This window comes from Papilio xuthus, unplaced genomic scaffold (assembly GCF_000836235.2).
Source record: "Papilio xuthus unplaced genomic scaffold, Pxut_1.1 DF828177.1, whole genome shotgun sequence".
Classification (NCBI taxonomy): domain Eukaryota; kingdom Metazoa; phylum Arthropoda; class Insecta; order Lepidoptera; family Papilionidae; genus Papilio; species Papilio xuthus.
In genome coordinates, this window is record NW_013530472.1 from 3,747,420 (window position 1) to 3,764,349 (window position 16,930).

A 16,930-nucleotide genomic window follows, 5' to 3' on the forward strand; every position below is an offset into this window, starting at 1 on the left:
AAATTTTTGTCATGATTCATTGCCCTCTCGATGCGCCCGGTGCGGTGAAATTGTTTAGATTTATTACTCACTTCGTTTGCCTGTTCAAAATTTTATCCTACAGACTGCTTTACTTTGCGCTACGCGGTAGACGCGTATCTTTTAATTAACTGTTAATGTTTCTACTAATTATTTTAATTAGGAATTTATTTTACGCATTGTAAGTTTATATTAAAAGCCTATCTCATTTAACTACCGCTTAGTTGTTTCCTAAACCCCCATAGTTATCCCGTTATTGGATATTAAAAAAAGTATTTTTTACTTTCACTCTTTCAGATTTTCTGCACCGAAGTTTCGAGATTTAAGCCGACTTTTGTCATTTACAAAACAACTTTTTCCTTTACTTTATTTTAAATTTCTTTCTTACTATCACACCCAATAAGGTCCATCAAATGCTAATTTTTTTGTAATGTGCCATTGAGTTTATGCGTCTTACTCGTGTTAAATAATTCGTTAATATTGAATCGTTGGTTTTCCCCACTGTTCGTACAGCATAAAGTTCAACAATTCGTCGTTTGGTCGAGAACAATGCGTGGGCCACGTGGGCAAGGTGGGCATTGTATCCTGTGTGGGCATTCAGGTACGCTATGCTAATGCTAAGATTTCTCCACCGCTCCGCCGAAGGACTCAAGCCATTGTATCTGTTCTCGAGGTTTCATTGCGCGCCACGAACGACTATTTGCATTTTAATTGCTTGAAATCTCGCGTACACATTACGTGCTTTCGGTCAATTTACAGGAATACTACTTTAGTGGAATGCAACGTGACTTGCGGATGAGCGATCATTGCATCGGTTTTGATTGTGTGCGATACAAATTTCATTTCTCCCGCACTGTTTTAAAAATTAATAGTTAACAGTTTTATTTTTAGAAATAAAAACCTAAGTCTAACTTGTATAATGTGAGTTCTTTGACGGTACATAACCGCTATAATAAATACTGAAAACCATCACAATGTCTGAATCGTACTTACTCGTGTGATTTTATATAAAATCAGTCGTTTACTGCCATTGGTATTGTGCAACAATAGTTCATTGAAGCGATTATTGTGTTTTATTGTGATTTTAATATGGTTTGTAATTTCCGCTTGTCACGAAGGAAAATAAACACAACGCAGTAAGCATTATCGTCGGCCGCTCCACTGGCGAGGTGTAACGAGGCAGCCCTAAAGTGCCCCTCGGTGTCGATGACCGGCTACTAAGGTTTTTGCGCGGCGGCTATGCTTTATATTTTAATAACTGAATGTATGGGAAACATCGATTAACGGCTGTAACGCCAACGCAACACCTTCGTAAGATGCAGCACTGGCTTTCAAAAGAAGTTATAAAAATCCAGAGTAATTGTTCTACTAGAACTGTAAGATTGAAGCTAGTTAAAAGAGTTGGGATAGCAGTAAATAGTTAACATTAAGCAAGCAGTGGACGCAAAGCAGGCTAGGCATAAATGCTACGCATTTTTAGTTGCCTTATAAACATCTCGTGTGCAAAATAAACGCTAAAAGTTTCAAGGATATAGAGTTCATGATTTTTCATGTCACATATCCGGATGCAATTTTCTTTTTTTGATTTTTATGCCTAAACGATTTATCAGTTTGTTTTTATGACAATAAAAATATATAGCGCTTAAACTCATTGACTAAAGGACAAGGGTACAAATATTCCAAACAAAACTTGAACACTGCTGACGAATGTTTTTCTTTTCGATCTCTCCACGATGCCAGCTAGTATTTTTGCGACCTTCACACCTCGGGTGTACATTGCCCTTTGTGTTTCGAAATTCGGTTTGAGTTGCGTGTCGGCTTGGACAATAACCGTCGCCTAATGGACATCAGAAAACGGCTTTCGTCTCGGTTCGCCTGCTTTGATAATGGAAGAATTGCGTAAACTTTAATACCTAATTGCAACTTTTAGCATTTGTCAATCGCTCCTTGTTAAAACTGATTGGGCGAGAGCTGAACGCTTAGAACACAAGTATTGCATTCGCTGCTCGATTTCAATACAAGCGCTGCGGGCGGGTATGTCTGAACTGAGGCGGGAATAATAGATATGAACTCGATTGATATATCTAACAAAACAAAGTTGGTTACACGTTCCAAACTCGGTTTAAACTTATCTCCGCGCCGTACACGCTCCGCTTTACTTCCTTATGTAATAGGGAAGTGATAAGTTATTTAGATACTTTGAACAAATAAACCTTTTAGTGATAACACAAATGTGATTTGTTTTCATAATTTAATTTATAAATAACACATTGATAATTGTAACAAGTTGTTAAGAGATAAATATTTATTAAAGAATAGATTATAAAATGTCGGATAATTTGCGTATGAAATTTCTAATTTTGTGAACTTTGGTGTAATTTTACATGAAATAATTTCCTTTTTTAATTTTTTTTTAATCATTTGTGACTCGTCTTTTTTAGTAAGTTTATTAAATAGGTTAATAGGATTATCATAAAATAAGGCTCCATGTATAATACCCATTCTGTATGTAACAAATTATTATACCTATTAGAAATGTGTATTGTAAACTTGGCTTTACATGACGACAACAAAGAGATTAAGGTTTTTTCTTGTTATTTTCCGCCTTCGATATATTTTATTGAAGTACTCGATTCGAGGACATGTTAAAGGTAAAAAGCCTTGGTGGTATACCCAGCGGGCCCCGACGTCGTTGACCGGCGGTTTTTGCTCGGCCACAACCATTCGCCTCCGCAAACTAGAGCAAAACTCAACACCACGCTATATTACCATTTTTATATTATTATCTTTAATTCACGTTAAAAGCATTTAAATATGTACGCGAATATTTTCATAGACCTGATCGGGAAACGTTGTTTCAAAAAAATATAGAGGGTGTTTAAATATGATGCAAAAGTTTAATGATACATATTTCATTTACCTTAAATTTTAAATCAAAAAAATTATAGATCACTATCATTTTGACGATTAGGGATGAGATATTTTATAGTATTTTGCGTCAGTGGTGATAAGATTAACTGCAATGTCACATTAATGTCATACCAAAATGTAGTTAGTGGTACGCTTATCTGTTTTAGTATTTCGGAGATACCATACAGAATTCGTCATCTATTGGGAAAAAACGTTGGTTACACTAAACGATTAATAAATCATTGAATACGCGATAACAACATCTTAATATTGGAAAATCCTTTTGTCTGTTTGTTTATATCATTTACGACTATCTTAGACTTTGTATGCGATCATTAAAGAGAGTAAACATGCCGTTTAAGCTTCGCTAAATAGGTAGAATACGCCGCAGTATGACGGTGTCGTAATTTCCTAGGGAGAGCACCAAAAGTGTATGCACTTTTAGTATTTTTGTATTAATTACTACTTTTACTTATGACCTCATCTGCTCGGAATAAAAAAAATCTAGTAGTAAATAAAGCCTATTATGGCAAAAGAATTTTTGAAATCGATCCAGTAGTTTTTGAGTTTATTTCCTCTTTCTAATATTTATTTCATTTATAGGTTAACCTAATTTTAACGTGTGGAATTGAAAAAGTAAGATGTTGTATTGATCAATGATGAGACAGAAATTCGCGTGTCATCGACAGTCGGGCGCGATAACGGCGCGGTGTTTTCGCGCGCGCTTGCCGAGGCCCCCGCGCGGGCCTCGGGTGAACGGCCAGACAGGCGGGCGGCCGGCCGTTAAACCTGCCCGGGACCCGTCCTGCGGCCTCGCCTCGCCTCGTGCCTTGCGCCTTGCTTTGCCTCGACTCGACTCGCGAAACGCCTCGCGAGTTATGACTGCGCCTCGATTAATGTCTCCACGACGCCGGTGCATGCGGTTTTTTTTATCACACCCAGTGTAAGACCATTGAAGTGGTTATATAGATAATAGGGTATGTAGGTGGCATAGTATTTATAAAACACAATACATATACATGTTATCTTTATTGAACTCACCGTTGGAGTTACTTTGTAAACTTGTAACTTAAAACTTGCTTTAAAGAAATATTATTCATATCAAAAACAATTTCCTAACAAATACAAATTATTAAAATTATTACTAATAACTACATATGATTTTTTTTGACGCATGGTTTTGAATATAATTATTATCAAATTTGGTAAAACCAGCGGCTACAAAACAGGATGTATTTGACAGTGTGATTTTTACATACATATGTACATTTTGGTAGCTTTTTATGAAATAGGTTCATCCCTATCATAATAGAACATGTTAAAGTATTCCCATTGATGATTTGCTTATGTATTGTTTAAATTATACATGATAGCCTAATTAGCATAGCAATCTTAACAGACGTAGTAACTAGGCAATTAATTACGTGACGCTAGAACGTGTTGCTAGGTAATTCATGCTATATGCCTACGTCATGCGGAGTCAACGAATCATCAACATTTTTTATCACTAAAAAATATAGTTTCCTTACTACTGAACCTATTGGCGTAGCCTCCCTTACCATGTAGATAGCCTAGACACAAGAAAAACGCCCCGCTTATTTTTTTTGCTTCGTATCTTTTTAATTAGGAATTGTTTATCGGCGCTGGCGACATAGTCTACGTTCAGACCAGGTAGGCAATAACGGCCGAATGCACTGATTGCACAAATTCTTACTGTCCCAAGATTTTTAGAATTTGTGCATGACTAACGAGGCTCGTTTGCAACGAAGCAAATAAATTAAAGGAAGCTCTCTTAACAAAGTCCAAGATTGCAATTGTTTTGTTTTAATCGTACAAAGATTTTTTTAGTGTTTTATGATTTCTTTCGTGGTTAATTATTTTCTTGTAAGTTTTAAGATTTTCTTCGTATATGTTTTCAAAGCAAAGTCTGGGTATAGAATACTGCTGTGCACTTTCAATGTCTCCGTTTACCCTATAAAATAAAAATTTTAACGCCTCTTTTAATTAATTGCTAATTGGTTAAACCATCATGTTAAAGATTTTAGTCATATTATAATTAAATTGATTAGTTAACATGGTGTAATTTTTTAATAAAAATAATTTGAAATAGCATCATGATTTGCGACAATCGTTCTGCGGTTTGATAAGGAAATGGCGCCTTATGCCTGTGCTGTATATGCGGATGAAGCAATAACGCTAACTTTTTTCTCTATGTAACTTTTTTATTCATCTCTACTAGAGATCTATTCTAGACTCTTATTTTTTTATTTGATTTATGTTAAACTTTTAATTGGAGATTCCAAAAATTTTATGCAGTAAATAATTATTCCATAATCTTGGCTTACACATATTACATGAAAGTGATTGTTTCCAAACTATGTTTTCAAAATAATGCCGTTAAATAAAATTAAAACTTATTAAAAAAAACTATTACAGTTTAACTAATTTATACCCATACTATGCATTGTATATAATAGAAAAAATAAGAAAGAAAGTTGACGCTGTCAGTCAACTGAAATATTCATCGGTCGACCGTCGTGTTCGCTATTGACTGATTTATTTCTCCCGGAGCTTCGACGAAAACAAAATTTGTCCGCAGACGCCGCGCCGCCCGGTCTGGCCGAGGCGATGCAAATGAGACGTCCGGAGGTTATTCTCGTGTTTATGCGGCGCTTCTGATGCTATGAAAATCCACTAGATGCATTATTCTTTCGCCTAAGTGCTTAATAGAATATCCGCTGAATAATTCACCAGTCGAAGACGGCTAATAAAAGCATGGCCGACAAGACGTCGCTCGATATGTAAAGATATGAGATCCGTTCGTGAATAATATCCCGGTGAAACTGTTTAGGGCGCTAGTTCTCCCGGCGCGCAGTCGGGACGCCGCACCGGGGCACAGGTGGGCTTGGGCGGACGTCTGCTTCGGGTGCTCTTTCATTCTTTGTTTGCGCCAAGGATTTGCATACAATCGGAGAAATTGCGTAGCTGCCAGCGGCCGACGGAAAAAAGGAATTCGTGTAGTTTTATATGCACACGAATGTTTCCAAGTGCGGGCCCTTACCTCGTCTTTTTCTTCTAACGTATCGCGCTTAAAAACTTTCCGATACTGTTTCCATGTATGAAAGCAACTTATTTTGTCTGGAAAGTTTTTTTTTTATATTTCTTGAATTTCGTGTTTACATCTCTGATGTCCTTTTTTGTCATAAAGTCTAAACTATCATAATGTGAAAGAAAAAAAACACTCTCACTTTAATAAATAGATCAGATTTACGTATTCTATAAAAAGTGGCACAACTAATCGGAATTAATGAAAATATTAATAATAATAATGTTTATTTGATTACAGTTTTATTTTGTGTCTTCAGTTGTGTGCGTTCACTTAATTTTCTAATATATTATATACAATTTAGCTAAATATTTATTTAACATCAGGACCACATTTATTTACTGTCTTTTGTTTGATATGTAAACGTTAGTTATTTACATATATGTCTCTTTCGCCGTATTCTTATATGATCTTGATCGAGTATTAAACACGATGTACTGCAGACGGTGTTGCATAATTTTAATACAATGGAACGATTTGAAAACATTGCATTGAATTGTTGTCGTAATGGGTGTATAGTTGAACTGTACCGTGCCGTCGTGGATGCCACACTCGATATCAAATATATCGACGTTATATAGAATACGGAAAACATTACTAATTAAACACAAAACGTGATTTCAAAATAGTCCTATGTGTTTGACTGCGTACGCTGTAGTACTTTCTGATCATGTAGATTTGAAGCTGTATTAATATTAAATTTACTTAATTGCTCCTAAAATATTTAAGTACATGAAGTATAAGTTTAGAACTATGTGCAATATTCCCGTATTTCGGTTTTGACGCTTTTTATATGCATACTCTACTTTTAAATAAACATATATATCTGTAACATTTATCATCTATAAATAGCTTGTTTATTAAATCAATTGCTGACAAGGAAGTAGGAAACGGTCGCGTCGATAGGCGCGCGAATCATCGATAAAATCGCTGCGGCTATCGTGGAGCAAACCTGCATGTTTGTCATCTGAATCACGTGGCCTTCCGCTCTGTTATTACTGACGGCGATCAGCGACGGCGCGCGTTAGTTGAAGCGGGCTTGCCGCGCCGGCACACGCCGATGCTGCGTTCCAACGTTCGCGCTTCCACACAAAAACATTGACACGTGCATAAACGCTGTTGCACAATACGCGCTCGCGAAACTGAGTTGTCCACGATATGCGTTCGCGTTGCTTCAACACTTATGTAAACAAGTTGACGGTGAAACTTACGTCTAGATATAACCAAACGTTCAAAAAATGAGCCGTAAACCCTACGCGCGCCATTGGCGAACGATAACAGTGTTCTAAGTATTGTAGTTGTGTTTCAAAAGTGATCACTATTATTGTGTTATGTTAAGTGAGAATAGTGTGAAGAGATGATATCGATTACGGGAGACAAGGGCCACGAAAGTAAGTAGTTCGGGCGAGTTGCGCTCTGTGTCGCCTTAGCTTTGTACACGAGTATTTTTCTACCAGCGATATGTCAAGGATGCCGACTTAATGGATTCTTCGAAGTGTCGGACGACGAACTGCGCAGTTATTACACGTTAACCGTACTCGCATGAACTTCCAGCTAGGGCCTCCATATGACCTTGTAATAGATCCGATACAGGGATGTCATAACTTCACACACGCGCACTATTATTTGTTTACTATTTCGAGCTATGCCGATGATGTAAACAGTCGATAGGCAAAATTCGTAAACACAATGTGCACGGTTACACTTACTATTAATAAATTGATTTGTATTTACGTCCGTAAAGGTCAGTCTTGGAATTAAATACTTTAAGTATGTATGTTCCACAAATAAGAGCAAATATAATATATTCGTGGCACTAAAACCTATAAATTTAATTCAATAATGAAAACGAATGGGCAATTGTATTGCCGTAACACTAAATTAATTTGCCCTGACTTACTGCAATTGCGATTCGTATGGGACGAAGTTGACTGTGTTGCACCTCCCACGCCAATCTACCGGCGGCTAGTCGCATTCCACGCATAGCTACCACAGGTTGTCGGCCGGCACCGTGGCCGGTTTCGACCCGCTTGCAGCGGTGACGTAGCAACTCGTCTCCGCGCGTTCGTCGGCCGCGTGATACCATCCACGCGAGCCCTTCCTCCCCCCTCCGACCACTGTACGTTAGCAGATGGAACGGGACAATCGAGCACTATCGCACGGTCCCACTTACGCTGGTCGCCGCTACTGCGCAGTTTAAATGCAAACTATGTAGTTATAGTGTACCATCGGGGAACCAAGATCGCGTGCGCTTTCGCCGCGTGCCTCCCTTCTACGCCGAATTTGACATACGGCCCCGAAATAAACTCTGAGGTGAAAGACATGTTTCACCTCTTTGGCATTGAAATCCAATAAGCCGAGTATTGATCCGCGGGAGTAAGTACGCCGTAAACAACGCAACATTACATTTTATTCCTTTCGAAATTACTGGCCACGCTGTACAAATGTGACCTGTTCGAGTGTAATAGGTTACATTTTTTGAGTTGTTAGGTATCCGACCAACTGAAGAGTTGCAAATTGCCGAAAGTTTCGTAGTTTTTATTCGTGTTGTCGCTTTGAAATGAAGAAGATCGCGCAGACTACGTCTCGGTGCTTTGTACGGAACAGTACAGACCTTAATGCTAATTCTTTGATGCGGCCTGATTTTCAATCGTGTATACGTCATTCATCACTACGCCGACATCGCGTCGGTTACGTGTGATGTGATGTTATGAGAACGCGCCGAACGACATTGATTTATTTTGATACACAGTACTCGTTTGATAAATATCTGACAAAAGGCCTATCAGCTGATAAGTAATAATAACATTGTTTATCAAACGCCCTTTGTAATATAGTTGTAACGTTGGGGATAAATTAGTATTACATAATGTTATTAGTATCTACACACGTATTGCGTTATGATCACATTACTGTATTGTAAGAAATGTAAACAACACGCAATTAACGTAGATAAATGTAAATACAATTAACTGCTGTAAAGTATAGCACAATCGAACAACATAACTATCAAATCTAAATTATATTTGTTTGAAAATTTTGTACAGATTTATACAGTGCTTGACAAAGTCTTCATAAAAATATTAAGGTCATAGTGCTCACATTATTGATTAACATTTAAGTAATTGAAATTAATAAATGTGTAATTAAGGTGATAATGAGTCGGTGTTAGAGTAACACAAGAGGTTGCGTGATCATTCCGAGCGGCGACTAGCGATTGTCAGTAATATCATCTTCGCACACGTAACGTATACCGTTTCCCACTCAACTACGCAGTTGTATACACGTGGACATGTGCAGTCGCAGCATGCTTGCAACACACTTCAATATTACATAGACTTAAGTATATAATCATTTCATTTGCAATTTCTCCTTCAAAGTATATTATAAGATACATTGCTATTCGATTTTGTTATTCTATTCTATGACCAAAAATTATACTTTATTAATGAGATTAGTTATTGTTATTAGATATCTGTATTTTATTATAACCTAATATACGAACATATCAATGGGAATACATAGGAAATAAAAACACAATACGTGATGTCGGAAGTATTACAGAAAATTTGGATCAACCAAATTAATTTATTTATTTGGTTTCTCTCGGACAATATATTCCTCAAGTAATAAAGACTCCGTATGCTTTGGTTCTTGTGCCAATAATTTATAATAGTCAAATGATTATTTATTGAATAAAGAACTGTATCCAATTATTGAGAGTCGCAATTAAACTTTGTTTATAAAATGGAAACTTACAAGACATTCAACAAACTTTTTTGCTCAGACAACTCGCCTTGAAATAAACGAGAGACTCGAACGGTGGTGTTTTATTATGAAATGTCACATTGTGCCAGACGGTACATAAATAAGCTTGAATTAACTCGTCTGCGACCTCTGAAGCGATAAAGTTCGCTGTCACACCTTGGATTACGTACCGTAAAACTATGTTTACTCAGTGATTAAATATCAAACATGGTTAATAACAATCGTACAATCTTTAACCCCAATGGCACTGCTACAGTATACAATGCACTTAATTGGGTAACATTTTTTATGTATATAGTATCAAAACGATTTTTTATAGTGGCGCATACTAACAAGGTTGAATTTATTAATCTTTCGTAACATTGTGAAGTTAATAAGCGGCATCGAGGCCAACGCTTTTAAAGTAAAATCGACATATAGAGTGAAACTGAAGATTTACTGTTTGAAGTTTTCGGAGCACTTCCCTAAAGTGAAAGTAGAGGATTATACTCAGTGACATGTTTTACGCACATCAACTACAATGTCTTTACATTTTAATGCATTAAGAACTTTTTCTTAAAGTTGGTTGATCGGTTCGCTCGAACACCTTTGACGTGATCACTGTCTACCTAATTTAGAAGGCGTGATAACAGAACGTGTTGCTATTGTCAATATTTTTCAAATTTGGTAGCGTCACGATACAGGATAATGACCCATTGAAAACTTGTTTGAAGGATTATTGCCAAATCATGTTTTCCGTAAATTTTTAATCATTTAAAATTTACTGGGAATAGAGATTACTCTCTTTGCGTGATTTAGTACATTATTAATATGTTATGGTAATTGATACGAAATAATTAGTGATTCACTTTCAGAAAATACGATTCATATCTAAGTAATGATTCATATGAACGTTGCAAGATAGTTCGTTTTGCGGTACGTGGGCGGTGGGCAGATGGACAGCCACCACCTAAGTAGCGAGGAATTTAAAATCGTATTGCTGACTTGATTGAAGCTTAGTTTTCAATCGCCTTTACAATCCGTGTTACCTAAATTCACATGAAAATATATCTTCTTAATTTTTTTTACATTTTTGATTTGCATTGTCTTGTATAAAACCGGAAATCATATCAAGGTCATATGCATTATTATATTTACCCATAAATAATGTATATCTGTATGTTTTTCTGTCACATATGAATTTTACTACAAATGTTTATTTTGTGATTGTTGCAGTGGGCGTTGTGGGCGGCGGCATGCCGGAGGGCGCGGGCGGCGAGCGGCGGCACGTGCCGCTGTACGGGCGGCTGGTGGCCGAGGACCAGCTGCCCTCGATGAGCGCGCCGTCCGACATTCAGGTGAGCGCTAGAGCGCGCAACACCCGAGCTTTCTGCCGCTACCGTTACCCCCCACAGGTAAATGACGCACGAGGCGGTTAGCAAACCGCACGCTGCACCGGACTGTGCATCCAAACATCCTTAGCCTTATCCTACATTGTTCCCTTTCAATTATCCTATACTTAAAATTTCTTGTGTAAACACGGTCCGGTACAGTACGCGGAGGACTTGATCAGGTAAAAATAAAGCTTAGCCCAAATTCTGAATACATATACGTCGTAACAACGACTCTATTATTGGTCGTATACACAATGTAATACTTAAACAACCCTTGTAAACAGTCTACAACTTGCAAGTGAATTGAATTGAATCGCAAACCGCGACTGTATGAGGGACGTCTGAGGACAATAACCTTCGGAGAAACTCGCTTTGAAAATGTTGACTAATTGAGACACAAAGTAGCGACTAGGTATGGCTCAAACTTTTCCAAGATTATTTAATTAAACACGTTTTATTCAACAATGTTTTTTTTTATTTTAATTAAAAAAATAATAAGACGCTCAATTTCCACCAAATTTTGTTTCGTTGATAAGGAATCCCGTAAGTCTTGTAACATAATGTAGAAAAATATCTATTTCGCCCAGCCGATTTCGACCCTTTTAATGTAGACATTAGGACAAAACGCTTAGTCTTCCATCATGAGTACAAATGAGTGGACTACTTGTCGGCGCCTTTGTTCGCGTCCCATTATGACGCGGAGTACATCAAGAAAAATGGGGATGGACTTGTCGAAAATATCACGTAGACCTATATAGATCAGATTTATATGATTGGAATAAAAACCCACTAGATATTTTAATGTATAAAATGCGATAAAATTACTACAATTAACTTTGCGATATATTTACTACTAGACATTCAATAAGCATTTGTTGCTTCCTTCTGTTTCGATTGTTTGCGTGAAAATATTTCTTTCACCATTTTATACGTAAGGTTATAAAGTTAGATAATATATTCTTATACTGTTTCTTATATCCTAGTTACAGATATAGATATCGCTCGAGTGATTTTTATATATAAACTGATTGTTTATTATTTATTACCTTAGGTGTTTATTTGAAACCGTCTCGTGTGTTAAACTCGCTTTATACGCCCACTCTTTATCTTTTGATTAATGTTAGTATTGTTGTATTGAGTTTTGCTATCTTCTATTCTCGTTATGCTTTCACATATTTTGTAGATTGTTCTATTTTGATATCTATGCTATATGTTTTTTGTTTAAGATATGCCTATATTATGTAGATCGCTTGTAGCTTTTTATCGATGTCATTTTTTAATATCACAAAGCACACATTTTCTGTTTTCATCACATATCACCTTATGCATCTCATTTTGTTTTGCTTGCGCGGATTTTTATTAAGTTATTTTTAATAATAAGTACTGTTTTGTCTAGGCCATGCAGGCGAGGATACCACATCACTTTCGGGATCCTTCGACAGCACCGTTAAGGAAACTCAGCGTGGATCTTATCAAGACTTACAAACATATTAATGAGGTAAGTTATAACATTTTTCGTCACTGCGTTTTATAATATAAATAGTATATATAAACGAATACGGAAATTACTGCAACCTTGTGTGTGTTTACATTTTTGGACTTACACGTTGTGACATATTTATTTTAAAGTTTAATTACATCAAGGTCATATAGTTTTCTTTACATCTTGTAACGATTTAAAATAAATGAACAATCACGCCTATAACCCTCATACACACCGGTCGCTTCTTCTTCATCCATTAAACTACATACTTCTCGATAATTTAGGTATTCTATTTTGGTATATTCCAATTTCCTTGTATAGTACCAGGTCGTTGAGTTGACATATCCAGCAGAAGATTACGTACCTCTACTCTTATTCCCGACACGGCATCAAATATTACTATATTTATTTAGTCAACTGTAACTTAATTGATAAAAATTTATAAATAACCTTTGGAAAAAAATTAGAGTACGACCTTTAGCATAGCGCCGTGGGCTTTCTGACACGATTCTAGGAGGTGGGCGGCGTGGGAGTGAAATTTATAGCGGCGTAAATAAGAAAAACTCAATGAACCAGTAAACTGTTCAATGAAATAGTGACCGGGTTATTGCGGCAACGAATTATAATTTTTACACTCGATAATCGTGTTAACTTTAGTAATAGGTTGCTATGTTTATATTAATGTTTGTTCATAAATAGACCTTTGATTTATACTACTTATTTTTAAAACTAAATTAATTTTGTCACATCTTGCAATATTAACTGCCGTACATGAAGTAGTCTCTGGGTTAGGTTATTAATATTATAAAAAAAATTTAAGACACAAATTCCTCAAAGACTTAGCTTGATTATAATTACAGATAACAATTTAATTTTGTATATTGCCGCGACTAAATGACTTGAGAACTATTTTGCCCATCTCCTATGGTTTTATTCGTGTACGGTTTCCATAACATTGCAATTATCCTAGTTTATCCTGTTTACAACACTTGCGCGTGTAGCTTCCGTGACCTTTAGCCCGTGTGGGCGTAGTTTTCACTGCAACTAGAGTTGCGTAGGCGGTGTTCCTGCGTCATATAAAGGCACGAGTAAGTACGCCACGTTTGTAGGAATTTGTAGAGATTATTATTATTAATTATTTATTTAATAATACAGTCACTTATTAAATGAATTATCTAAAATTTCTTCCTAGTTATTATAATTTAAAACAAGACTTAAATAAAGGTGGAACAGCAAGTTTTTGTTTCGTTAGTATTCGTTTAATTACATCGTATAAAACGGTAATATTCCATGAAGGCTTACTGTTGTTTTCGTGTCAGTGGCAAAGTAATCTTGCAACCCAATAACTGGCAATGAGCCATTTGATAATAGTCATCACAAATAAAATCATCGCCTTTGTTTATAGATTTAACATAACAAGTCAATCCAAATATTAGATACTAGCTGTCGCTCAATACTCTGTTCGCGTGGAACTAAAAAGGAACATAAGTAGTAGCTATATTTCATCGAAACCCTTTCAGCCGTTCTGGATATACCTTAGAGCAAACATCCATCCATCCAAACATTCGCATTTATAATATTGGTAAGATTAATGTTACGGACACTTTTACAGTTTAAAGTATCTTCTTATTGGATGTATTAAAAATAAAATCTTCTCCATACGTGTTACTATACAAGAACAAAAGCCGTGGTAATTAATGTTGACGCCTGGCAGACACGTGGAGTCCCCCCTCCGATAGCTCTACGTTTATATTTGAACGGTTTAATTATAGATTATATTCTATTTACGTACGGGGCTGGTCGTTGCTCTATATGTCTCTATGGTGCTCTGTTTACATGGCGCCCTGCCAGTCTTTGTCTTGCTGCATCTCTTCTATGTAACTTTAAAACGACATTGATTTTATATTTACGCCTTTAATTATTTCGAAATTCTGTTTTAACGTGAAACCAACATTCCAAAAAAAACTTTAATTTATAGACATTTTTATAAACAAAATATATTATTTTAGAAAAATTATTTAACCTCTTATTCTCGTTGTTACATGTTATAAAAAAAAATATAATGGATTCAAATATTCGTCATTCTTATTGTAGTTATTAACAATTTTCCTTAGAAACAGTAACTCATTTATGTTTTTAATAAAATATTTAATATAACGGGAAGTTTACAATTTATACCAATTGATTTTGTTAACCAAACCTAAATGTTGTTGTAATTAATAATAAAATAAACGTTACGTTTTGAAATAATAAAATGGAAGGAAAATTTTAGCTTTTAAGTTCCAACACAATTTTTACAATACCATTTTTAAATAGACAAGCAAAGCTATACTTTCTTCAATACGACTATTATTCAAAATATCTGACAAAACTTTTAAATTGAACAATAAAGCGTAAATTATATTTCTTAAGTATCTAATTTTTGTATACAATTAGAATAAAATGCAACATGTTCTGTAAACTATTTATTTTAAAATAATAATTAGTGTACTAAGCAGGTTATTTGGAGTGTTCGAGTATTTAGCTGTTCTGCTGACCGCGTGAACGGTATCAAATGACCTCAATTGCGTCACGTGCTCGACATTCCACTGACGGTAAATAGGTTTCAACCGAAATGCATACATTGCACCAATGCACTATAAACAAGTTATGCTTTTAACATAAAAACGGTATTCGATATTGTTTTTTTTTTCAACATATTCGCCGCTAATTGTATTATACATCAACCAAACTTCAGCTTTAGTTTATGTACAAAACTATACATTAAGGAAATATTTACAAATAAATGTTTTGAACGTACATTGAGTTGAAGAGGATATATAAGTTGTTATTTTATTACATAATCCACGGCATATTCGAATATGTATAACAATAAGCGTACTACATTAGTTAATTTTGCTTGTTCCGTTTACTTATTACGTTTCTGATCTACGTATACGTCACAGGTTTACTGAATCAGTACCTACGCTAATTCTTTCGAAATTTCTCATTATTTGAATTGACTAACTTTAATATGTAAAAAATGCAACTAAATCCTTCATGTTGCGTTTTTGACAAAAAATCATTTTTAACTCGCGTTAGCTGGCATACAGTAGCGCCAATATGAACTTGGTTTCTCTTCTTGAACTTTTTGGAATCTGAAATTTTTGGAAATTCAATTTGGTCTTGTCGAATAATGTGGCAGGCGATTCCACTGTGCAATAAGTTGTTTACGTATAAAAATATTGCAATGCGATGACGCAACAGCGGCAGCCGGTCACCCGCACTAGATGCAGTAGGCGACAATGAGTAAGCCACCGGCGAAATTTCGCAACGGCCCGGTCGATGCCAGTGCGATTCGAGTCAAGGAGACCGCGATCAATATTTATAGCTCGGTTGTCGAGTTCGCTTCGACCTCTTTTTTATCCCTATCGTAAGAAATTTTATCTCGTGATTTACGATCTCATTATTGTTTCATTGCATTTTGCGGTATCGGATACGACGCCGTGGCGCGGCCTATCCTCATAGGAGATAGCGAATTCACTCTGCGTGCCGGTCGTACGCCGCTGCCGCCCCGTGCCGAGCCGGTTACAAATTATGTGCGTGTTATGTTCGGTTTTTGGGTTACTGTAAGATTAATGTACTTTTTCTTTAATGCTATGTGTCGTAGTTCGTTTTTATTTATCCTGAGAATACACAGACATGTGTAATTTGAGAATGCACTGTAGGTGTGATGTAATTTGTGATATTATTTCTCATTTTGTTCTAATTCTGCTGCCAGTGTAGTAATATTTGTCTGATAATAATGAAACTACGAGCACAAGGCGGATACTATAAATTCTAACAATAATTAATTGTGACATCCCAGCAAGAACCATGAGAATATCCACTCAGGTGTCGATTGTTTTATTGCAGTCTGTACTCAATAGCGTGCATCGGTACATCGTAGCGAGGCGGACATCAGCTGTGGCCTATCCGGCTCGATTAATTGCGATATCTTGCGTTCGCACTGGTTACAGAATAGAAATCATTGCTGTCTCACTTCATCGGTTTCAATTTGTTACTGTTATAGATAATATTTGTTATTTGTAAGTGGCAGAAGTTAGGTTTAAAGATTAGAAACTGACGTCAATATTGTTGCGAATCTTTCAAGAGTATGTCTAAACAAAAAATCTAAACATTATGTTTAAAAGTGGACTTGGTCATCATTTATTATCAATTTTGAATATTTCATATGTAGTATAATAGTATTTTTCTACAAGCTGTAATAAAATCGTCTATTTATGTCAATAA

At 35.9% G+C, this 16,930-nt stretch overlaps 1 protein-coding gene across 5 annotated transcripts in view; it reads left to right on the forward strand.

Annotated features, from left to right (window-relative positions):
- The window catches only part of mnb (minibrain), a 91,143-nt gene that overhangs the window by 4,385 nt on the left and 69,828 nt on the right, over positions 1-16,930 (forward strand). For 3 of the 5 annotated variants that reach the window (XM_013306635.1, XM_013306636.1, XM_013306639.1), the window contains exons 2-3: positions 11,018-11,196; positions 12,572-12,673. In XM_013306635.1, coding sequence (XP_013162089.1) covers positions 11,018-11,196; positions 12,572-12,673 — 281 coding nt within the window. Of the gene's footprint in view, positions 1-7,052; positions 7,426-11,017; positions 11,197-12,571; positions 12,674-16,930 lie in introns of those variants that run through there. The other 2 variants (XM_013306637.1, XM_013306638.1) reach the window with 2 other exon arrangements.